We start from the raw sequence: 24,741 nt of genomic DNA on the forward strand, positions 1-24,741 counted from the left end.
ATTTTTAACACTGTTTCTTTCCCAGATAAGTCTATTAAACTCCATGACAGTCCTCAGAAGATTGTGTTGGTATATTGTGGTGCATAGTAAATGTTGATTTATTATCTTTCAAGACCTACATACCTACTTTAGAAATAATGCCTAATCTGGATGCAGGAAATTCCCATGCAGGATATGAGATAGAGAAAAAAAAGTTAATATTTGACTATTTTGATGACTTTGTTACCTGAAGACTTATTTTTTAATGAGGTTCAAACAAATGAAAACATCTCTAGTTTTTAGAGACGCAGTGAAATATTTACTGATGAAATCATGATTTCTGAGGCTTGCTTCAAAGTGATCTTGTAGGAGGAGTAATGTGGGTACAGAAATATATGAAAGGGACCAGCCATGAGTTGATAATATTTGATACTATGTGATTGGTACATGTGGGTTCATGATCTCATTCTATTTTGTTGTATGTTTAAAAGGTTCCCTTGTAAGACTTTTTAAGTGAATGGATTAAAAAGAAAAACCTAGGTTAATTCCCCAAAATTGCCTTCAATTGAATAGAATTGTCTTGTAGAATACAGCACCCTCTCCTGCCTCTACCCTGGTAGCTAGCTGTTGGTGGGTAGGATATAAAGGTCTGGCTCCTTTGCCTCAACCAGAGATAATGCTAAGCATTTCAGTTGCACAGCTACTCTGGATTGAGGAGGGTTTTGTCAAAATGACATCACAGTTCAACTTCCCCCTTTTCAAATTCTGCTCCCCTATCCCAACCTAGTTATTGTACCATTGTTTGTAAACTCAGTGGTATGTTGATGAAAGCTTAACTAGTTCTTCAGATCCTTAATTTGTAATGTTTGCCAATTTCTGTTGAGTAAATACTTCCATGATGACCAATTTAAACTGCTAATACGATATCATTAGCTGGGAAGAGATGAGCACAATTGATTCTTGTAACAGACACAGTGCAAATCAAAGTCAGTCAGTTTTCCTCAATGAAATCCTTAAGTGAAAATCTCTACCCCCTGTCTTTATTTTTTTTAGGGCAACCCAAAGTAAATCAACACAAAACCATAAATTTATTTTATATTATCAATTATATTATCAATTTTGGTGATTTGTTTATTAAAGGATATAACATTTCACAGGCAGAATGAAACGAAATTATCACCTGAGATGTTTCAAAGAAACATACACATCATAACACACACACACACACACACACACACACACACACTACCACCGCCACCACTACCACCACTACCACCACCACCACCACCACCACTGCATGAGGCAATGTCCCACAACAATTGCCTACAAACATTTAAAACAGACTTTTTTAAATTTCCTAAACAGTACATAGCTGGGTTGGGTCTTCTGAGAGAATGCTGTACCTACAGAAAACAGACTTCAAATATCTTGTTTACACTAAGGCCAGGAAAAATTGCCAAGAAATAATCATATACATTCAAAATACAGCTGTAATTATTGCTGTAAATCAAAATATATATTTAAGAAAGTCAAAATTTCCTCATGAAAACTTTGATTTTTAAGGCAGAGTAAGGCATTCATATTTTCACCTTTAAATAAAAATACAAAGGAATATTGCATATTTGAAGAACTATTAAGAATTTCATCATTGAGAGTTCTTGGAATAAATAAATAATGAGTGACTGAAGATATCTTTTAAGGGATAGGAAGGAAAAAAAAGATACCACATTCAAAGGAACACGGTGACAAAAAAGAAAAGGAGCATCTTGTGGAAAAGTTATATACAGGAGAACTAGAGAAAAAATACTTGTGTCCAAATGAAGTGTAGATCATTCCTCAATATTGGGCTTGTGTTTCTTAGAAAGAGCAGTTACCTGAAAAATGGGAACAAAATATCCCATCGAAGAGAAAAGTTTAGAACAATTCACTTTAATAGTATAAACATCCTTAGCTCTAAACAGTATCAGGAAAAGATTCCTGCTATTTTATTAAAGCCAACTGGTCTATCAAAACAAGAACTCCAAAAGGGGTCTCGAAGTTTGATTTTCATTAGAATCTCTTGGAAAGACTGGCTAAAACGGAACTACAGCTGCTATGTTCAGTGAAGTTTTGATGAACATTTCCTAGTAAAATCTGACAATAACGGTCTCTGTCAAGCCAAAACATACTGAAAAACTATGTGGCCAAACATTCTGGCCAAAGCTATGTGGCCACAACTGAATGTTAAGATAAGGGATATATTTACCATTTCCCTGTTACACAAATGTATCCTTACAAATAACTATGAACCAGAGACATTTTTAGGGGGGCGGGGGCGGGAGGGGAGGGATTGGGGTCAGAATGGGGGGGGCTGCAATTGTATGGGGAATATAAAAATAAAATTTATTATTTAAAAAAAAAAAAAAACAAATATCAGCCCTGGATCCTTTGTCTTCTGTCTCCTTGAAGGTCATTTTTAGAAAAATTTTCATCTACCTATTAACCAACAAGATTCTCATCTCTCTACCTTTATACTCTTGCTAGCTCTGTAAAAGAGGTGTGTGTGTGTGTGTGTGTGTGCATGTAAATATGTAAATGGGGGCATTGGCAGTATATAACAATAATTGTTTTAGAAAATTCTCTTTCCCAACAGAACCAAAACAAAGCTACATTTTTGGTTCCAGCAGCAAAATTTTTCTTATTACTATTACAAATTCTTAATATTCACAATCACCCTCTTGAACAGCCTCATTTTGTATGACATACACTCTGATATTCCAGTCCAAAGGGACTTGGGTCTTTCCTAATGTGCTCAGGGAACATTCCATTTGGATTGAAGTTGTCCTCACCAGTGTATATTTAACATACACTGACAGAGATAGGTCTTTTATCTTCTACTCAAGAATGTAATAAATTTTTCCAGGACTCTGGGATCTTGATGAAGAGGGAGTAACCTCCCTCCTGCCTCCCAGGCAGGGTAGATAAGTAATTAGTTTTCTATCATGAATTAAATTGAAAGCTTATCCCCAAAAATAATAATGGTAGACATTCCAAGCTCACAGACACCCCTAAAAAGGTTTAAAACTCAATGGATGGGTGTAGATGTATGAAGATCATAGACATCATAGAAGGGGAAAATTTATTGCTTGCTCTATCTTAGGGAATCCCCAGACATTCTGCTGCCCACCTGCCCCGTTTCTTTTGTAGGACTGAAAATATTCATGCATTTTGGGCAAATGAGTAGGAACAATCTCGCTTACATGCACACTTACAAGAGGAAAGACCTTCCTTTTTCTTTGTACATTGATACATCTATTTTCTTTGCACAAATAATGCCATACCAGTTCATTGAGAATTGGGGTTTAGTTATCTAAATCAGTCACTGGATGTGGCAATGGCATTTTCATGACCCACTCCATTCTTTTTCCACTAATAGTACTCCTTATCATTGTTCGCGAGGAACTGTATCATTGTGTTTGACTTTTAAATTGATAGACCTCCTGGGGGTTATCATTTCCCCATTAGAAGGCTTTCCACATTGATCCACCTTTATTCTTTAATAAACTTTAAACATCCGGGCATGTTGATCCACCCTACACTGGTGCTGTAGGTTGAGCTTCGATCTCAGTGCACAGCATGAAAGCTAGGGTCCATCTGTGTCACACCAAGTCAAACGTCTCTTGAAGTGATTTGTTTATAGTGTCATTTGATGGAGTGGAATGTTCTATAATTCATTCAAACTATTACAGAAGCTTTGCTAAAAGGTCACCACTGCTCCTTAGAATTTCTGAATCTGGGCACCATCTGGGAACTTGTAAAAGATAAGGTTTTCCACTGGCTTTTTCCGTTCCAACTAGATCCAATTAGCAAAAGACTACTTTTGCTGACTGATAGACAGAACTCAATAAATTACTGTTAGCTGCCCAGTAGTGTGCAAACCCACTTTGCACCAAATTGGAGTGCATGTGCCATATAGGCTTAAATGGAGGTGTCAGTTTTGAAAAAGTTAAATAAAATTTACTTTTAAATGTCACTTTTGAATCAATCCATTCCTCAAGTGTAGTCTTGGGAGTCAACTCTAAAGGAAATTGAATATCACCAGTAACTCAAAATTAAATAGGAAAACGACAACTCATTCCATAAGGAATAAAGGCTATGCATGTTAAACATTCATTCTGCGTGGCACCAGAAATGTTTAAGTTATAATTTAACAGTTTTATTCTAGACCTAAAATTGGCTTGTGCTTGCTTTCTGTCCCCTTCCTTATGAAACAAAAGTCTTAAATTTTCCAAACTTCAATAGCATAGTTGTAAAACTGTAGGAGACCTGCAAAAAAAAAAATTAAGTTTCCTTCAAAGACGTCTCTAGTCACTGCTGGCTAGTTCTGCTCTTTCCCTGGAAACATTAATTCTGCCTTTGACACTTGTCCTTGGAAAAAGTCCAAATGTGGCAAATGGTAGAAGCAACATTTTTTTCACCCTGCAGCCTGCAACCTGCCATGATAAAGATGAGTTCTAGCTGGTGCTTTCATAGCTAGAACAAGATCAGCTACTTCCCACCACCCTTGCTCACATCTGCAGATAAAATAAGTAAACAATGAATTAGAAATCAAAACCCTCTCACTTGGTTGGAACGACTGAAAGGGTCTGGACCAAAGAGACTGCACAGTAGCAGTTAAAACACAGGCTCATTGTCATTAAAAATATTCAAAAAAGTGTGTGTGTGTCTGTGTGTGTTTTTCTTGCAGGATACATGGGAGAGGAGAATCTTAAAATCTAGAGCCATATTTATGTCCTTCCAATCCCAAGTCGGTGATATTAAAAACACAATAATGTCTCCCTCAGTTCAATTAAGCTGGTTCAGAAACCAAAATTGTCCTTAGAAAGGGGGAGAAATCCATTTATATTCCTTCTGAAGCAAGGATGGAGGTCTTTCTGGCCCCGTTTTTAGGTTCCTTTCAGGACCAGGAGACTTAATCATCGAGTTCAAAGTTTGTCTCATCATAGAGTTCAGGTCGTGCTGACTTCCTGTGCCGGGAATATTTCAGTTGCAGGAGTTCACCCATCTCATCCAGGGCTTCCAAGACCTGCAAAGAGATTACTTGACATCAGTTATCTTTAAATCCCTAAGTGACTCTGGTACCCAGGCTAATGTCAAGCCTCTCACAGAAGTCACAGTCTTGTTTTACCAGATTCTTTGATTTTTTTAATCTTTTGTGTGTGTAAAAAAAATGGGGTATAGGCAAGAAGTGAGGGGTGGGGTGAGAGGATTCACCAAAGGCAGAGTGGGAAGCAGAATAGGTATATTTACTGAAATACACTGCTAAAGGGAGCAGTGGGTGAGACAGGAGGGGTCTGCTGCACCATATGCCTTATGTGGGTTAGCTCTCTGGCTGGGGGTCAAACTCAGGCCATAGCAGTAACAGTACTGAGACTTAATCCCTAGGCCACCAGGGAGGGCCCACCAGCTTCTTTGATTTTGAAGAAAAGGAGAAAGATAAAAAATCATTATGGTGTGGTTTGTAAGTCAGCTCTCGAGAAATGTTAAGTGCTAATTCTTTTCTTTAATGGTTCATCTCTACATTAAAATTATTTTATTTTGGGGTGTGAGTATTATGGGTGATTAAATTTCTTTCTATTAAAAATTATAACAAATTAATTACTAAGAAAAAGCAAACCATCATATATATATATATATATATATATATATACACACACATACACATCCATATATATGTTTGGCATTTTGAAAATGTCTTGTTTTATTTCAAAATAAAAATATGAAATGCTAGGAATTCACATGCATCCTTGCATGGGTGCCATGTTAATGACTTCTGTATGGTTCCAATCTTAGATATGTAGCCAAAGAGAGCACAATAATACATATTTTATTTATTTTTTTAAATTAATTAAAAAAATTACATCATTGTTCATTTTTAAAGAATATTTGCTTTCCCCCAACCCCCTTAAGTGTAGTCCCCATAGAATTGCCTTCCCCAATGCACCCATGCACCATTACCTCAGTCCCCTGTGCACCTACCTCCCTCTGATCCCTCTCCCCCCTCCTCCCCTGCAGGATGTCTCTGATTTATAATTGTCTGTTTTTGCTTTGTTGTGTTCTGTACTGTTATTATTTTTAGTAATACATATTTTAAAAGACATTGACCTGGGATAGTTTCTCTTGCTTTTTGATGAGGCTCGGGGATGGAGTAGCTCAGAGGATTTCAAAGTGAAGTACCTGCACACTTGTGGGACATGTGAGACAACTCATGGAGGATATGGGAGGAATCACAGGATTTTTATTCATTTAAATCTCAACCTTCTTAACTTCTATGTTGTGTCTGTCATGTAATGCATGATGTTGAAGCCCAGTGATCAAGGACTACCCAGGACACCCCTGTACTCAAAGTTAGATCCATTCAGGTTGCTGCAGCCTAGGGGAATACACCACTGAAAAACCATGCACATATTAGCAACAGGGAGTTCAGAATTTGTACCCAAGATGATTCTTAGGAAGCAGGGACCAGGTCTGGGTTGTATGCTTTCAAGAAGCAGAGAAGTATAGTGATTGGCTCTAGGTGGAATTGGCCAATAGATTGGCTCCTCCTGAGTGGCAGGAAGTTTTAGGGCTAAAACTGTAATTGGTGAAAGAGCAGCCATCCCACTCATGTTAGAAGAGGGAACTGTTTTTTAAAGATTTATTTATTTATGCATACAAGAACTGGGGTACAGGCCAGAGGTGTGGGGGGTATGTGTGAGACAGAGTGGGGGAGCAGAACAGGAAGATTGACTCAAGTGCACTCCTGAGGGGAGCAGTGGGTGAGACAGGAGAGGTCTGCTGTGCCATGTAGGTCACCTCCCTGGCTGGGATGGAACTTATGTTCCATTGGCTACTGATAGCTTCATAGTGCTGCATCTTAACCCCTTGCATCACCAGGGAGGCCTTGAAGAGGGAATTTTTAAGCTGTTTTGTGTTTGTAGTGTTTGCGTTTGCGTGGTCTGCATTTCACCCTAAACACAGTCATTGATTGGACTTGTCTAATGTTTATTTTCTGTGAGTGGTAATGTTCAGTTGCCACCTTAATGTCCTACTTGTTCAAGGTGTCATTTTATACTTTGTCTGCTGTATAAAAGTAGGAACAATAATAGTGATTACTGCTAATGTGTGTACAGTACACCAAGCACTATATAAAGTGTTTTATATACATTATTAATAATAACAACTAATATTGAGTAGCTCTATGTAAGAGGCACCATGTCAAATGCTGATAGACCTCATTTAAAAAAATCTCTACCATGGTCTGATGAAATAGATGTCATTATATCACACTTTTAAAATGAGAAAATAGGGGCTTCAGAACATCGAATAACTAGTCCAGGTCTCCCAGCTAGGAAGAGGTACACACACACAGAGAAATATATAATGAATTTCCACCTTTGTGTATAATAGCTTATTGACATATAATAAATGAATTCATATATAATAACTCATTTCCACCTTTATACTTGTACACTTGTCTATACTTTTTTTCCAATATGAATTTATTCTCCCTGGTATTATCATAAATTGCTTATTTATTATTACCTCCTCTTAGACTTTTTGCCACAGGGTTTTGTTCAGAGTAGTTACTTAGTAAGGTTTGCTGAACAGCACTGATCTTGTGAGGGAGTACCATTAATCCCCAACTGGCTGAGATGACTGACATTATTACTCACTCACGTAAAGACTGAAATTAAGGGACAATGAAATATTTTTTGAAATGTTTTAAAATCATTTACACCTCATGTAGGTCTGGTTGATATGATAGATCTGTCTTTATTATTGGTTTTTCAACATGTAGCTTAGTTGGGTCATATTTTATTATGATGGATTTGGTGACTATGAAAAAATGTCAGGATGTAGGTAGTTAATGCTAATATAGTGTGTGAGGTTGCCTTTTGCATTGAAGAACAAGTAAATAGCATACGATTTAGCTACTCATTCAATCTTGTCTACAAAACCAAATGCTGACTTAACTCAAATATTCACTAAATTGATTTTCTTTTCTAACTACAGTTGATCACATTGATGGGTAATGTTGGCATACACTTGTACTTTTTTCAATTTAATTCTGGGGTTACAGTTTTGCTCCTCAATATGTGCACATGTTCTACTCACCCTCCACCAAGCCACCTGTGCCAGTACCCCCCTCTTCCTCCCTCCCCCACCCCTCTTCCCTTCCACCTGTTCCTTCTGGTAACCATTAAATTCTTTCACTAAGTCCAAGATTTATTCCTGCTGCATTTGCCCATGTATTTTTTTTTGTTATTTATATTTGACAGATGAGTAAAACCCTCTGATATCTTTCACTCTCTGACATTTCATTTAACATAATCACATTGAGTTCCATCCACTCTGTCCCCAAAGCCACTGTTTTTTCACAGCTGTGTTGTAGTTTACATTTTTTTTTTAACAGTGGGTTTTATTAGTGTAATTTTCCCCAACTACTGAAGAATAACCCAGGGAAGGCCAAACTAACTAGCTCAATAATTAAACTTGCTCAGAATCTGAGGTCCCAGTAACCGAGATTGTGCGGGTCTGTGTTATACTCACCGTGTCCAACATCTCCCTGGTATGTGCTGCTGAAACACAAAACCGTGCCCGAGCTTCTGCGAGAGGAGTGGCTGGAAATCCAACAACCACCACCCCAATTTTTCTATCTAGTAGATGCCTTGCAAAAGCCCTACAGGAAAAGTTAAAAAAAAAAAAAAAGGTTAACTAAGAGATGAGTAAATTATGCTACAAAAAAGTAATATGGATAATTTACTTCCTTGTAATTATAAGTAAAGATGATTAAAGTTATTAAACTTCTGTCAAGTAATTAACTGTCAGGGAAATGGGGGAGTCAATCACTTATCACTTGATGGCACCTATTTTTTTATTTAAATATTTTATTTTATATAATTCTTACATCTTTTTTCATCTTTGCACAATATATGCATTTTCGTTTTGGTTATAGTCCCCATACAATTGCACCCCCCCTTATTTTGACTCTAGTCCTTCCTTTCCCTGCCCCTTCCTCCCCCCCGCCCCCAGTGTGTCTCTGGTTTATAGTTGCTTGTTGATTTTGATTTTTACTTTGTATTGATTAGTCTTTTTTCTGGTCCCTTATTTAGGTTTTCTAAATTCCTGCTATGAGTGAGACCATCCGGTATTTTTCTTTTTCTTTCTGACTTATTTTGCTGAGCATGATCCCTTCTAGCTCCATCCATGTTACTGCAAACTGCATGTGTTTATCTTTTTTGATTGCTGAGTAATATTCCATTGTGTATATGTACCACATCTTCTTGATCCAGTCATCTATTTTTGGGCATTTGGGTTGCTTCCATAGCTTAGTAAATAGTGCTGCTATAAACATAGGGGTGCAGGTGGATGGCACCTATTATGGGGGCTGGCACACTCATTACACAATGACTAATGCTAAATTTGAGCAGCAAGTGCTTATTTACCCTGGTTTAACAAGTCTACATTGATGTAAAATTCTTTGTCCACAGGTTTCCTGGGAATAAAAACCCAACAGCTAACACAATGGAATTACACAAAGAAAGAATATATGTTAAAAGCAAATATGTGTTTTAAAAACAACATCATGATAATGTGTGGAAATTTCAAGAAATTTCAATTTTCAAGCTTCCAATTTTTGACTATAATTTTAGGACCAGAATCAGAGGGTCTGTAGGAGCTGAACCCCAAATCATATCCTACTCCAAAGTCAAATATTTTATATTCCATCAAACTAGAGATAAGAATAGCAAGACTCTCCTCAATTTTTTATGTGTGAGTGAACACAGTGGATTTTCAATCCACTGGCTGGGTTAAAGGGAGGCCAGGGCAGGAGGGAGATGGGGAGAGAAATATGCACACACAGAGTGGCTGGCCAGGATATCAGCCATGTAAGCACAAAGTGCTTTGATGATGGGCAAAACCTTTTAAAGCAACAATTCCTTCCCCTTAATCATGTCTAGTCTCTTTTTTCCCCCAGAGCTCATCTCAGCAACAATTCTAGAATATCAAACTTTTAAAGTCTGTACATTTCTCCTGTCAATAGTGTCAGACAAAAGAGCATGTACCCCCAAGTGAGTCTTACCTACCCCCACCCCCCACCCGCCGCCCTTTGTGCTCTGTTGTTCCTTGCAGGGAAACCTTAATTACTGAGTGGCTCTGCTCACAAGTGAGGTAAATGCCTCAGATCTGCTCTTAGCATTAAGTGGTTGCTGGTGTATTATTTTAGGCTGGAAGCTAACAGCACCACAGAAACCTTCCAGTCATAACTCAGGAAGAATTCTTGAACCAGACATGGAGAGTAAGCCTGCTTGTTCATTCATTCCTCTCTTCGTTTAGCTGTCTGCCTTTTTTTTTTTTAATACATTTTTATTGAGGTAACATTGGTTTATAACATAATATAAGTTTCAGATGTAGAATTTCGATGCTGTCTCCCTTTTGGTAGCCTCATGCAGAACATATTGCTTCAAATGCAGTGATAGAGAAAGCAAAACCTACGGAATGCAAAGGCTCTCCGGACCCCTGGCTTGGGCAAGGCGAGATTTGCTCTTTGATTTGGACTGGGAACTTGACAAGGAGAGGAAGCTTTTTAACTGAGAAAGCTTGAAAACAGAGGCTGTTCTTTCCCTGTCTTGATCACCGTATGGAAGGCTGCCCACGGAACTACACAGGATGAGAGCTCATAATTGTCTGAGAAACAAGTGCTTTTATTGCTAGAGCACAAACCACCTGACCCATGATCTCAGGCCAGTTTTCAGGACTCCCCAAAGACCGTTTTCACTGTCTGCATGCTTCTCTTTGTACCAGAGGAAGCGAGTTTTGTCAAAGAATGTAAGCAAAATCTATGATTGTTGATTCATTAGGCTAAACTGAGGTCTTCCTGAAATGCTTTCGAATTTAAGACTTTCACCACTAAACCTAGGCTCCTGAATTTAATATATATGATTGTCTTGAACATGATATTCAATGAGTCTCATAGCAAATTAGGTCAGTGTAGGCAGAAAGAAACTAAGTCATAGAAATAATGATGATGATAACAATATCACTATTGTTAAATATAAGAATATTACATAATAATTATAATATTAATATAACATCATTATTATTAAATATAAGAATATAATGTAACAATTATGATACTATTAAGATAGTGCAATATCATTATTATTAATGATAATAATTAATGGTTAATAAAATAACATGTTAGCACTGTGTTTCATGTAGCATCACTGCATCTGTGTAATACCATCTTCTATGTGCAAAATGTACCAGATAAGAAATATAATACATTCTTGATTATTTATTTATTTTCCATTCTTGATTATTTAAAGGGTGACATCACATTATGCTGAACTCCATAGAAGACTACTGAGTGGTAGACTTGCAGTAGGACTTTGCTCAAATGGAATAATGGGCTAGGGAATATATTTAATAAAAGGAAGGGTTTTTAAATGAGCAAATGAAATAAGTGCTCATATACTGGTTTTAACAATTAACTCCCTATTTCAAAAGGAAGAAACAGGTCTAGGGAGCAGGGCAAGATCTGACCAGCAACTTTTGCCAACAATAAATATTACTTTTGTAACTAAATTGTTCTAAAAATTTCCTTAAGCAATGCAATTAGATTTTTGTGCATTGTAGTAATTGATACCTTTTATTCACCAAAGATAACATTAAAGATAGTTAAAACTTATGCTCCATATTGCTGTGATGCAATATACATCTTTGCAAGGACTACAGGCTGTGCTGTCATTGAAAAGGACTTCATTAAGGAGGCAAATAAAACAGGCTTTGAATTCTAGGTTACACTAACAATCATTGTGACTTTTAGAGTGTAACTCAGCTTTGTTGGGTTCAGTGTCCTCAATTGTAAACTAGGGTGATCACTGGCATCTGAAAGCCTTACCTAGTATATGATCTTTCAGCAATATTGGCTCCTTCTTTAAAAAATCTCAAATTGAAAGGCACTAGATAGATTGACATATCAATCAATGTCCAACATAACATTATTAATGAAGAACACAGCAGGATTTTTACCTATTATTTTCCTGTAAATATTTTTTATTAATGTAACCAAAATTTGCAGTAATTATTTTGGAAAGCAATGCAATCAAGATGACTCAATTGTACTCAGTTGAATAATAATGACAATAATCATTGTAGCAGTACTAATATTAGTAGTAATAATATATACTGATGATTACGTGCTTACAGTACACAAAACACTGTATTAAGTACCTTATATATATTATCGATACTAAATCTGAGTAAATAACTCTCCTAAATTCTCAGAGCTTGAAGATGGTGGGCCCTTAGCCTCTGGTTTCCTTCCCATAAATAGAAGCTATTGGCTTGGTAGGTGGCTACTGAGAAGCTGAACAAGTGAAATTTGAATTCAGTGCCCCACCCTGTGCTTATGCTGAAAGAGCCTCTTAGTGCAAAAGCACCATGTTTAGCAAATCACCTTGGGGCTTAGGCATTACTGCTGAGAGTCCTTTGGATACTCACGCTACTTTAGCAGGCATGTAAAGAAGCAGAGGCACAACAGGAGATTCCTCATTGCCATAGATAATGAATCCCATTTCATTCAGTTTTTGTCTGAAGTATCTTGTGTTTTTTGCAAGTTGCCGTACTCTCTGCAACCCTGAAAGGAGACAGTTAAGAAATCCATTATTTCTCACCAGGAAGAGGGAAACAAAGTTCATATATACTTGGCAAGCATTTATTTTTCTTTTTTAAAAGAAGATTTATTTATTTATGCATACAAGATCTGGGGTGTAGGCCAGAGGTGTGGGAGAGTAAAAGTATTACCAGAGACAGAATGGGGAGCAGAACAGGTGGATCCACTGTTGAGGGGAGCAGTGCGCTACATAGGAGAGGTCTGCTGTGCCATGTGGGTAGCCCCCTGCCCGGTGGGGGATCAAACTCATGCTGCAGAGGTTGCAGATAGCTTCACAGTGCTGTGCTTAACCACTTGTGCCACCAAGGATGCCCAATTGGCTAGCATTTCTAAGTCTTTCTGCTGGCCTGCATAGATAGCTGAAAACAATTCCTGGTGAGCGAGTGTGAGCAGTGATGCCCAGGAACTACCCTGAACCTGGAAGGCTGGCTTCAGGGGTTAGTGCTGCCAGCTACTTAGCGTCTGAAGGCAGGCACTGCTGCAGAGTGGGGAAGGTGTTTAATCCATTATGCATGGATTCTGTGCGAAATGCTTTTAAAATGTTAACGCAGAAGGAAGTGTAACAAGAAGGTACACACACACCCAGACACAAACACCCCCCCTATATCCCACACACTATTTGTTGCTACAGGATTTTATGCCAAACTGAGTTAGCCCATTAAGTTGCAATTCATCAGATTCTCTAATCAAAGAACACTTCATTCAACTTGAATTTTAAGAGACAAATCCTGAGACCAGAATTGTTTTGTGAGGCAGTTGATGGTGGTAGGATAATAAAGGAAAAGAAAGATGAGAACCTTTGCTTTCTTCAGCCAGAAAAAAATAATGTTGGTCCCAAGAAGGTCAAGCAAGGTGCCTGTGTCCTTATCAAGATTATTGGTGCTTCAGCTCAAAACCTTATCTTCTATCTTATGTGTGTGGCCCTGTGGGATGGGCACACACATGAAATCACAAAAGGAATTAAAGAGCAGAAGGAGTTCTGGAGACACCTGTCAACTCCAGTCCCGCCTCTGATCAGGTGAATAAACGAGTCAAAACTAGAGTGTTTGCTCAGTAAGGACAACTCAATGGTATTTGATATTGAAGTATCTTAGAAATCAGTCCAATGTTTGCATTTGATACACGGTTGCTGCTCTCAGGAATGTGCTGCTACAATTGATCTTTCTTCTGACTGGCCACCTGGCTATTCAAACTAATCAGAACTATTGTTTTGCCTAGTTATTCAATATTTTGAATATTATTCCTTGGTGTTTGTCACTCTCCAGATGGATAAACATTTCTGTAAACATGCCAATCATAGTCCTCTGATTCTGTCTTGGAGAAATCACCCCAGAGTTCCTCTTTGTGCCTTGACAAAGGGCAGGCCAGTGTGTGTCTCCTGACCAGCATCATTGCCATTCCTCTAGGCAGAGTTGGCCCTATCTTTCCTCTTTGTTATAAGGTAGCATGGAACTCAGGCCTGGCCAGTTGGAATACTCCACTCTTAATTACTAGTTCATGATGGAATATAAGCTGGCCTATTAGAGTCTTTCAAATCTACTAGGAAGAAGTATAAGAATGGTCATTCTTAAGCTACTCTTTGCCCCAATATAAAGGAAACCTGCTTGAAAATAATGTTGACTCCAAAGAAAACAAGGTATAAGGCAGCTAGAGTCCTGATGGCATCATTTGAAACATAAGTAAGTCCATCCTTTGAACTACTTTTGTTGTGTGAACCAGTATATTCATTTTTCTTACTTAAGTTACTCTGAGCTGAATATCGAAAACATACAACCAAATGTGCCCTGAGTAATATACTAGTGACTACTAATTGGATGAGGCAACCCTTAAAAGACAATAATAATGTCACTGTAGCTCACACATATATAGTGCCAACACTATTATACTTGTCATTTAATAATTTATTTAGTACTCACAACTGTGTTGAGATGATGCTGTAAAATCATGTTGTACACAAGGAGGAGTCAAGTATTCAAGTTCATATAATTGGTACATAGCAAAGCCAGAATTTGAACCCATGTAATTGAGTTCTAGACACTGTGCTTTTTTTTTTTTTCTTTTAGATTTATTTATTTATATATACAAGCACTGGGTACAGTCAGAAGCGCGGGAGGGTGAGAGAATTCACCAGAGCCAGAGCGGAGAACACAACAAGCAGACTGATGAAATACACTGCTGAGGGGAGCAGCAGGTGGCAGGAGAGGTCTGCGTGCCATGTGGGACCCTCTCCGGTGGCCGGGGCCGGGGATCGAACCGGCGCTGCAGAGGCTGTTGGCAGCTCGCAGCCCAGCGCTCAACCACTGCGCCACCAAGGGAGGCCCTAGACACTGTGCTGTTAATCCCTACTTTACAGTGCTCTGCTCAGTAGCAGCAATAGACCAACTTATAATACATTCTCAGACAATGGAAGGCACCATGTCTTCTTCTCAAGCTCAATAAATCTTATGTCTACTAGGGTAGTAATTATATCAAGATTTTCTAGTAGAGACAGTTGAAAGTTGAAGAATTGAGCAAACTTTTGACAGTCTCGTGTTAGGGGATTTGGTAGAGCATCAAGTACTGGAGTTGGGGGCCTGCCACAGATGAAGACTGGTGAACTCCATTCACTGTAGGTGTGGGGACATGAACAGCTACATCTGAGAATAGTGAACCAGAAGTAAAGAGGTCTCCAAAGGTCATGCTTTATTCAAAATCTAATATTTTTCACCTGATCCTACCATTCCCAAAATACTTCAGATCTTCCTTTGAGAATTTTCTTTGATCCAAACCAAATCAACTTGATTTTTGCAAAACCTTACATGTGTCACAGTAACTGCCATGGAATAGAGAGCTAGATGAGTACGATACCCACCAACAAGGAGGATGTTGAGTGCCTCAACTGTCCCTGCTCGTTTTCCGTTGCTACCTTTCACCCAACCCTAATTTCTAAAGGAAGATTTCTCCCCAACCCTGCCAGGTCTCAGCAAACTGGTTGTGATGGAGAAAACATCCAGCTTATAATACATTCTCAGGAGAGCTGCTATCTCAATGACACCAGGCTGATCACAGTCAGTGGATGGTGAACACACTTGACAAAAGGTAAGCCCATTTTGGTTTTGACCAGGGAGCCATGTAATCTACTGTGGAAACTCTTCCAAAGAGGTCATACATATGAAGTAAACCAATGAGACCTTTTCATTAGTTGAAGGTGAATGTGAAAAATTTAAAGAACCAAAAATTGCTAGTAAGACTAGAAATTGAGGAACTTAAAGATAAAATCTTATTTTTAGAATCTATGAGACAGTGGAAGCCATTGGTCAGTAGATGCTTTGGTTGCCCATCAAGAAGAGATGTGAGCAATGAAGGTTAACCCGTGACAAAAAGAAGAGAAGAAATAGAAATAGGGAAGGGATTATAGAGTGTGTGTATGGGGAGCAGACTTTAATCAGATAATCACATGAATAGATGTAAAATTGTAACTGTGAGGAATGCTCTGAGGAATGTTACTTTGTGTTATGAGTGTTCATATTAGAGATATTGGGTCAAATTCAAGGAAGTTAATAAATGAGCTTAGCTGAGATCCGAAGTATAAGCAAATGCTTACCAAGGAAAGAACCAGAGAAGAGCATTCCAGGCACAGGAAACAGGCATATTGTTCCCCTGGTTTGTAGAAGAACAAAAGGCTTGTGAGCCAGGCAAGATGTCACCGAGTGGGTCAAGATGAGGCTGGAACAATGGGTAGATTGTCTCAAAAGTGTAAGGAATGAAAAGTCCAACATTTAAAGGTTGAGCAACAGAGAATGAACTTAAAAAAATAGGCAAACAAGAGAAACTGGACTGGGAGAAGATAAATCAGGACACGAGCTAGTTTTTATTGGGTTTATCAAAATGACTGTTGCTGAAAAACCTTTACCTTGGGGGCCTTGATTGGTTAGATAGGCTCTCAAGCTCCAATTTCCATATTTGCAACATAAATACACACATAAGGGATTCAAAGTAGAACCATTTCAAGCTTCCTGGATGCTTAAATATGGAGTTGTTTTGCAATATTGCTAAAGAGTAACTTGGAAATCTGTAGATGTATAGAGAGCAATATATTTGAGGAATAGAACTAGAAATTAGGAAGGACAATATTTGCCTTTACTTTCAAAAAAGATTTCATGCAAACATTAAAATTGTGTGTTTAGGGAGATGAGAACATTAGGATTAGGGGGAGATTGTGGACAAGAGAAGGAAAAGAGGGGTAGGTATAAGACTTTAAAGGGGATTGAAATGAAGGCACAGACATACATCCCAGCCACCAAAATGTATTCCATATGCCCTGTCCCCTTCTGTGTTTGGCTCTTTTGTTGATCATTAGTTGTACAATGAATAGATGACTTCATCAGGCAGGTTCTGATGATTCCTAAATGATCCCCCTCAAAGACTAGAAGGATTTCCTGGCCTGGAAGTACATGAATGACTTAAATTGCTTTTCCCAGTGGCCTTATCTTTGCACTTGCCCATAATGACTCATCTATCACTGGGCTGCCCAGCTACTTAATTGACCCCGTCTGTCCCCTCTGCCTTGATTAACCCAAGTAACTGGATCATCAGCTAATGTCATCACTTTACTGCTTCTAGACCTTTGGAAAGTTGACCAAGTAGTTCAGAACATGAATCCCAAGGGGAACTGACTCTTAAGAACTGAATGTTTTATTCCTGCCCTGTCTTTCCTATTTTTGAACCATCAGGCACAATGTGGCTGACAAGCCATTCTGACACACTTTTGTGGTGATCATGTTTTCTCATATAAGTCACTATAGATGCCTTTGAGGTCTTTTGAGTGGCCTCAAGATACAGCTCCTTTCAATTTATTGCTCACTTTTTCAAATTGGAAACATTCTCCTACTCTTGCAGAGCCTGGGGGCAGAGAGGAATTTGTACATATAAAATGCTACTCATCTAGACAGGATGTGGGTGATTTTATTAATTATGTTGTGCTTTGAGATCTTTCCTTGAAGAGCACTTTGTAAAAGTAGAACACGATTTTAGCACTTGCCCTTCCATAACGGGGAGCCAGAATGGCACAGAGATGGCCACTTTATCTCTGCAACAAAGTCCTTAATTAAACAATTTCTGATCCTTCTTTCACATCGCTTCTCGGCCTTTTGGCTAAGATCAAGTGTAGTATCTGATCCTTCTTTCACACATTACATAGAAGACAGGAAAGGCCCCTGCTCAAATAAATAAGTAAATGAGATGATTTCTCATGGAGAGTTATGGAGAGTTTGTATGTTTATTTTGCTGTATTTTGGGTTCTCCAAGGAGACTGTTGAGTAGAAAAGGAATAGGTTTTGCAGTTAAATGAACTAGGACTCAAACTCCACCTGGATAACTTAAGGTCTTATGATTTTAGTTTTGCTTGTTAGAACTAAGTCTATCTCACAGGAGAATTTGGAGAAATAAATGGCTTAATGCAGGAAAGTGCTTAGTACTCTGCCTAGCATGCAACATTCTTAAGAGGATAATTATCTTCATCCATAGGGCAGTAGTTCTGAACAGCCTTAATGGCATATCAGAATCATCTGGAGAGCTTGAAAAAATCCTATGCTAAGATTATACCCCAGACCAATTAAATCAGGATCATAGGATGATAACAGACACAGATTTGGAAGACTCAGATGTCTTAGAAATAGCCACCATTACAGCCACACAGCCATGCAGAGCTGTATTTGGTGCCTGATTGTGTCTGGTTGAGTCATATTACTTGGTTGAACATGGAAAACAAAAGGGAAGCATCTGTTATAGCCTCTTATTTGACATGATTACATCCCAGCAGTTACTGAGTGTTCGGGTGCTCAGATAGTTTGTTTTGTGGGGGTCACTTGTTCTGATAGCTCTCTGCTTTTCTAAAATGCTCACTTAACTTGAGCTCAACCCCACTGTCAAACTCATCCCTCTGATAAGGGTAAATTAAATCACGGAAGAAGCCATCGGGGCAGATGATCTGTATATTACCCTTCCATCCATTCAGATTTCTAACTCTGTCAATTTGAGAGATGGGTGAGGTTAACAGAGGCCACAAATACTTTAACCTTCTCTCCAACGCTGTTAAAACAAAAACAGCTGGGGCAGGGGAAGGAAAACAAATAAAACACAAAGCATCCCACTACAAAGCTTTGCAGTCCCCTAATAAAAACAATCGTCTGTGGTGTTTCCAAAAATATGCTTGGGACAACTCATTCTCCAGAAGGACTAGAAGAAATTAAGGATAGCGGAGATTCCCAGAATAACCTGTCAAAAGCTAAAGAAGGGAAATGTCTTCCTTGTTGAAAAATGGGCACGCAAAAAAAGAGAAAGGCATTTCCCCCGTAAGACTAAATGAAAGAAGAGAGTTTGACAAGCTCATGAGCCAATACCAGTGCCATTCTCTATTTTCTGTAGACTTTGAAAGCTCATTTTCTAACAGAGGAAACATGAATATGCACAGATGCCACTGGGTCTGATTATTTTATTATTTCCCAGGCTTAAAATGCACATACAAAAATACACACTGCTCTTCTGCTTTAAAATCATTTAGCACACCACCATTGTTGGAATACAGACTGGACAACCTCAAACACGCTCCTCAGCAACATGCTTGGAAAATGTGGTCCTTTCTTTCAGAGATGGGAAGAATATTTCCATAAACATCTCTCACGATTTTAGCAGTCAATCTTTCTGAAAAATTAACCCAGGGAAAAATCAAACATATATTACAGAATGCCTGCAGTGATCTACTGATGCCTAATCTTCCTGCCTCTTCCCCCTTCTTTGTCTGTCTCTTCATCCTTGGCTTATCCCCCTGGCATGGGAATGGGGTTACTGGGGGGAGGGGTTACATGTGGGGAGACCTCGGGAGTAAAGTTTCAACATGGCAGCAGGAACCCAGCGTCTGTTATTTTAAGCTCTGGACACCAGACAGGACATTTTGTTTCCAGCACACTCAGGGGCAGAGAGATCTCACTAAAGATCAAGAGGCTACGGAGCGGCAAGAATCATAAGAATCACATTAGCGGTGACAAGCTTCCCAGTGGGATGGAGAAAACAGTGTTTGGAGTGGTTTGCTGAGAGGAACACACATTTTTATCAGGCACTGAAGCTCTGCCTTTTGATGTCCAGATTCCAAGGTTACGGCATGTTTTATAGTCACATACACATGTTGTGAGGACTCTCCAGGCTGCACACTCGTGCCCTGTGGAATGCATTCAGGACCAAGCAGACTGGACACCAAGCCTGGATGGCTGTTTGCATGGGCTAATTTCAAGGGCTCCTGGAAGATGCCCCTGCCTCTGTCTATTTGCCCCCACACACTGCTCAAATATACTGTCAAGGGTTTAATTTATAAGGAAGGGGGAGAATAGACATTTAATGTATTCCTACTATGAGCCAGGAACTGTGTTTTGAGGCTCCCTTCACAGATGAGGAAACTGAGGCTGGGAGATCACTAATGTTTTACTCAGCTGATCCGGAAATTGGCTGTGCTTATTAATCTATCAAAGTCTTCTCTTTGGAAAGAAGCTGGTAAACTCATTCTTGATGAGGTGTGAATTCCATTTTTCATAGATTCATACATTTCACAAATGAAAAGCACTCCCTATGTTTAGTAGGTGGGTCATCTGCTAAGGTGAACAGAAGAAAAAATTCTAGGTTGTTTGGCAAGAGATGATCTCATAATAGGCTAGGCAGATATCAAGAAATTTCAGCTGAGAATAAGAGCCATAAAACCTATATACACAAAGTCAAGAGGCTTTTCCAATAGTAGTGTTTCATGAATACCGACAGAATGAATGGTAAGGTTTAGTGACATTTTGCTTTTAAATAGAGAGCAGTCACTGCCCATGGAATTTTATACATTCAATGAGGAAATTTGGAAAGGTATGGGTCCTCTGTAAACCTTGTAAAATCAGTGATCTTTGATCATGGAACACACCAGAGTATTCTGAGAGTCTCTCTTGCCCTAGAACATACACAGGATGGCCCCCTCTGAAGAAGGTATGATCCGGAGGGACTGGTGTGGATATTGACATTTTACAAAAACATTTCTGGGTAACTGCATTGTGCACCCCCAGTAAAGAATGGCCACTGCAAGTATAAGCTATATTGTAGTTGTTGATTCTATAAAGATAGTAAGACTGATCTTAAGTGAAGATACCAGAGAGCAATGTAATCTCAAAGGAATATTGTGCTCAGTCAACGGATGTCACATTCCACCTACTGATTTTTTTTTTTTAATGAAGATGAACCAGTTACTCAACATCTTGCAGCCTCAACTTACTGATCTATTAAATGGGGATCATAACAATAGCTAATCCATCTGCTTTCCAGGACTTTGGGGAAGATACCTAATTCATCATCTGCTATTTAATATCTATTATGTGCAGATGGTTGCTGAGTTTAGTAGAGGATTAAAAAATGAATACAGTTAGTATTTTCAAGAAGCTCATAAACTAGGAAAAAAATCATGCATTCATAGGAAAAGGGAGACAATTGTCCAATGGAAGAAATGTGCTTGATGTTTGGAGGAAAGATTTAGAGGTGATGAGTTAACAACCTGTGCATGTCAGTTTGGTGGGGGGTGGGCACCTGAAGTATGGGCGGCTCTTACCTGTGACACTTGGATTACAATCATGAAAGAGATCAGTGCAATCAAGCCATTGAGAGTTGCCAGTGCCACCGTAAGAGCTGAGAATTGTTGGTGGGTAATAGCGAGCCATGGCAGCATCACGAGCAGGGGCAGTCTTGAAGGGGTTTAGGGAGAGGAAGCTCATAATATATAGTGACGAAGGAAAAACTGAGGGTGGCAAGACAAGTTCAAAGGCCAGAGTGGTGGCAAAAGTCTGATGTGGGTGAGAAGTCTGATGTGGGTGTGCCAGCAACTATTCTGATATTTGGCAAAAAGGTAAAAGGGGAGGCAGAGAACAGGCACTGAGCTCATGAGGTCTCCCGAAAGGAATGTAAGAAATGATGCAAATGAAAGCGGCAGATACTTAGATGATTCATATTTAATGAACTCCAGTTCTCAAAGTGTTTGCTGAAGAAGGTACTTTAAAGAAGCCTGAGGGAAGGGGTGTGGGAAAAACCTATCCAGAGACTCAGTGCTGGGAGATCAGAGATCTTTCCTGTCCCCACTTAAAAAACTGCATCAAGATACAAGTGCTCTAGAACAGTGAGTCAAATTTTCTGGGTTCAAAGTCAGTTTTGCGGGCCTCCCCGGTGGCGCAGCGGTTGAGCGCTGGGTTGCGAAGCTGCCTGCAGCCTCTGCGGCGCTAGTTCGATCCCCGGCTGCTCCCGGGCCACCGGAGGAGGGTTCCACATGGCGCACAGACCCCTTCTGCTGCCCGCTGCTCCCCTCAGCAGTGTGCTTCGGTCCTTCTGCCTGCTCTGCTCCCCTCTTTAGCTCTGGTGAATTCTCTCACCCTCCCGCGCTTCTGACTGTACCCAGTGCTTGTATAAATAAATAAATAAATCTTAAAAAAAAAAGAAAAAGAAAAAGCTGGTACTGACCATTTAAAAAAAAAAACAAAAAACAAAGTCAGTTTTGCCATTTGGGCAATGTACTTCAATTTTCCCTAACACAGTTTTTTGCCTGTAAACTGGGAGTACTGACAATGATAACAGTAGCAACAACAATGTCCATTTCATAGTGTAAGGAGGTTCATAAATAAACACATGAGCGCCTGGCACACAATAAATCATACTGGGGCATTATAAATTAAAAACTATGTGAATAGGGGCCTCCCTGGTGGCGCAAGTGGTTAAGTACCGCACTATGAAGCAATCCACAGCTGGCTGGCCAGGGAGAAACCCACATGGCAAAGCCTGTCTCCTGTCTCGCCTGCTGCTCCCCTCAGCAATGTGTTTCAGTCAGTCTGCCTGTTCTGTTCCCCACTCTGTCTCTGGTGGATCCTTTCACCCCCCGCATCTCTGTCCTGTACCCTGGCTCTTGTATGCATAAATAAATAAATCTTTAGGAAAAAAAAAACTACGTGAATATTGTAAAATGAACTTCCATGTACATTTCATGTAAAAAGAATTTTACGGTTCAAAAATATTGAAAACCATTCTTATGAACCCAAGCTAAATTTTCAGATTTGCTTTCTAATGCTGGCCCTTTGAGATATTATGAGTAACCTGTGGTCCCTAAAGCCAATCTGGCATTCCCAAATCTTCTCAGTATGCTAGTGCCCATGGCATGTTCTCCAATATCTTCTTATTTGCCAGATCAAGTATTCATCAGAATAATTTTTATTCTCAGTGTTCAAATTGATGTACATGATCACTGAAAATCTAACTGCATAAAGTTCTCTTATTTTACAAAGGTAAAATCATTTTGGCAACATTTACTAGTATGGAAGACTTAATAAGGTGACCCTTTATAGAAAAGACTGGGCTCTTCCTGAAGAAAGAGGTTCAGGGAAAGAGGAGGTGCTCTGATCAGAGGAGTTTCTCCATTATGATAAGGAATTCAAGTTGTCTCTAGGAAGTGAGGGGTCCTGGCCGACTGCCAAGAAGGACGGAGGGACCTCAGTCCTGAAACCCCAAAGAACTAGATTCTGCACATCCACGTGAGCCTGAGTTCTAGAAAAGAAGGCAGCTGTTCACACCTTAATTCCAGCCTGGTGAGTGAGCAGAGAGCAAACTGGGCCCAGGCTTCTGATGCAAGGAGTGTGTGAGATAACAAATGGGCATTGTTTTAAGTTGCTATGTTTATGATAATTTGTTATGCAGGAATAGAAAATAAATACATTTTCTCTTTAGCCCAGAGCACACGCTGGGATTCTCCAGGCACAAATCCACCTGCTTAATCCTCCCCAGCTGTGGCCGGTGGGTAGCTGGTTTCTCCACAAACTTCTCCAGACAAGACTGAGGTTGGGGTATGACCCTTGGGGTTTTTGTTGCTTATCTATAAATGACCTCATGATGGGAAAAACAAAGATCAATGTATGACAGCATGCCTCTTCACTCTTGGAGATGCTACAGCTGGAATCACCTTTTTTTTCCTTCTCCAATTGTATAGAAGCAACATGGAATTCGGTATGTGTTACATCACACCCCCCACACCCCACATCTCAGAGTTCACCCACACCGAGGAAAAGGAAGCTTCTGTAGGACTCCTGGTGTAAAAGGATATCTTATTTGTAGGGTGGGTGGAAGGATGTGGCCACGTTATCCTTTGCCCCAGTACCATCGAAAAGACAAGCATTTCTTTTTACTCTGTCGCTGGGGAAATTTTGGAAAACCTCAGAGCAAGTGTAGAATTTACTGAGCTGCCATAAAATTCTGCCCTTGGCCAACTCTTAAGGTGAAGTAATAAATGAAAGGACAGGAGGTTGTGGAATATTTTTAGAGCCGTTTCTGCAGAACCAGGCGAGCTCCCCCTCCTAGATGGAGTTTGGGTTGTTGGCTGACTGTGATTGGTGGAGAAAAGCAAGTTGTTCTAAACGCACACACGTGGCTACAAAGTAGAGAGGCAAGGCTGTCACCTTGCTTTCTAATCCTAACCTTAGGCCCACACACACAAAAAAAAAAACCAGGTAGAACTTTTTTACCCCCCAGCACAGGTGATTAATCATGGGCTGAGCAGCCTCTCAGTTGAAAGCCCGCGGAGCGTAGCACCGCCATCTGTTTTGTGTTAGCTATTGCTGAAATGCCAGTGGCCTGAAACCATTTAGAAAACGCAACTCTCCGTGCCCTGTCTCTTTTTCTGCCTCTCTCTGCATCCCCAGCTGGTAACCAAGTGGCAAATATATTTAGGAAGCAGCAGCTCGTTCCTTCCTCAACAATGCCAAGGGTCTTCAAATGCCAGCGCCCTCAGAATGATGCATTTCGGGTGGAATTTTCTATAGACTCCTTTTGCATTCATTGAGGGACTTCAGAGGGATTGAGCTAACAATATGTTGGTTGCTGGGTTTGAAAGGAGAAAAGAAATTGTAGAAAGTCAATTTGTATTCACTGAACTCTCTACTGAGGTAGATGCTGAGAAATATGAGAAGTTCTTTTAAAATGCTGTGTCTGATTATCATAGTTACAATGTTCCAATCACAGTCCTCTCTGGTTTT

General features: G+C 39.5%; 1 protein-coding gene and 1 pseudogene across 1 annotated transcript in view; one reads left to right on the top strand and one right to left on the bottom strand.

Moving 5' to 3' along the window:
* Positions 1-2,400: 2,400 nt before the first annotated feature.
* SPTLC3 (serine palmitoyltransferase long chain base subunit 3) overlaps positions 2,401-24,741 on the bottom strand; it is a 131,159-nt gene continuing 108,818 nt past the window's right edge. The window contains exons 10-12 of the mRNA XM_037494608.2: positions 12,508-12,643; positions 8,551-8,680; positions 2,401-5,044 (exon numbers count right to left, since the gene is read on the bottom strand). Coding sequence (XP_037350505.1) covers positions 4,931-5,044; positions 8,551-8,680; positions 12,508-12,643 — 380 coding nt within the window. The 3' untranslated portion in view covers positions 2,401-4,930. The remainder of the gene's footprint in view (positions 5,045-8,550; positions 8,681-12,507; positions 12,644-24,741) is intronic.
* Positions 17,793-18,026, top strand: LOC119237785 (U2 spliceosomal RNA; annotated as a pseudogene).

This window comes from Talpa occidentalis, unplaced genomic scaffold, assembly GCF_014898055.3.
Source record: "Talpa occidentalis isolate TD23 unplaced genomic scaffold, MPIMG_talOcc4v2.1 talOcc4.10, whole genome shotgun sequence".
Lineage (NCBI taxonomy): Eukaryota > Metazoa > Chordata > Mammalia > Eulipotyphla > Talpidae > Talpa > Talpa occidentalis.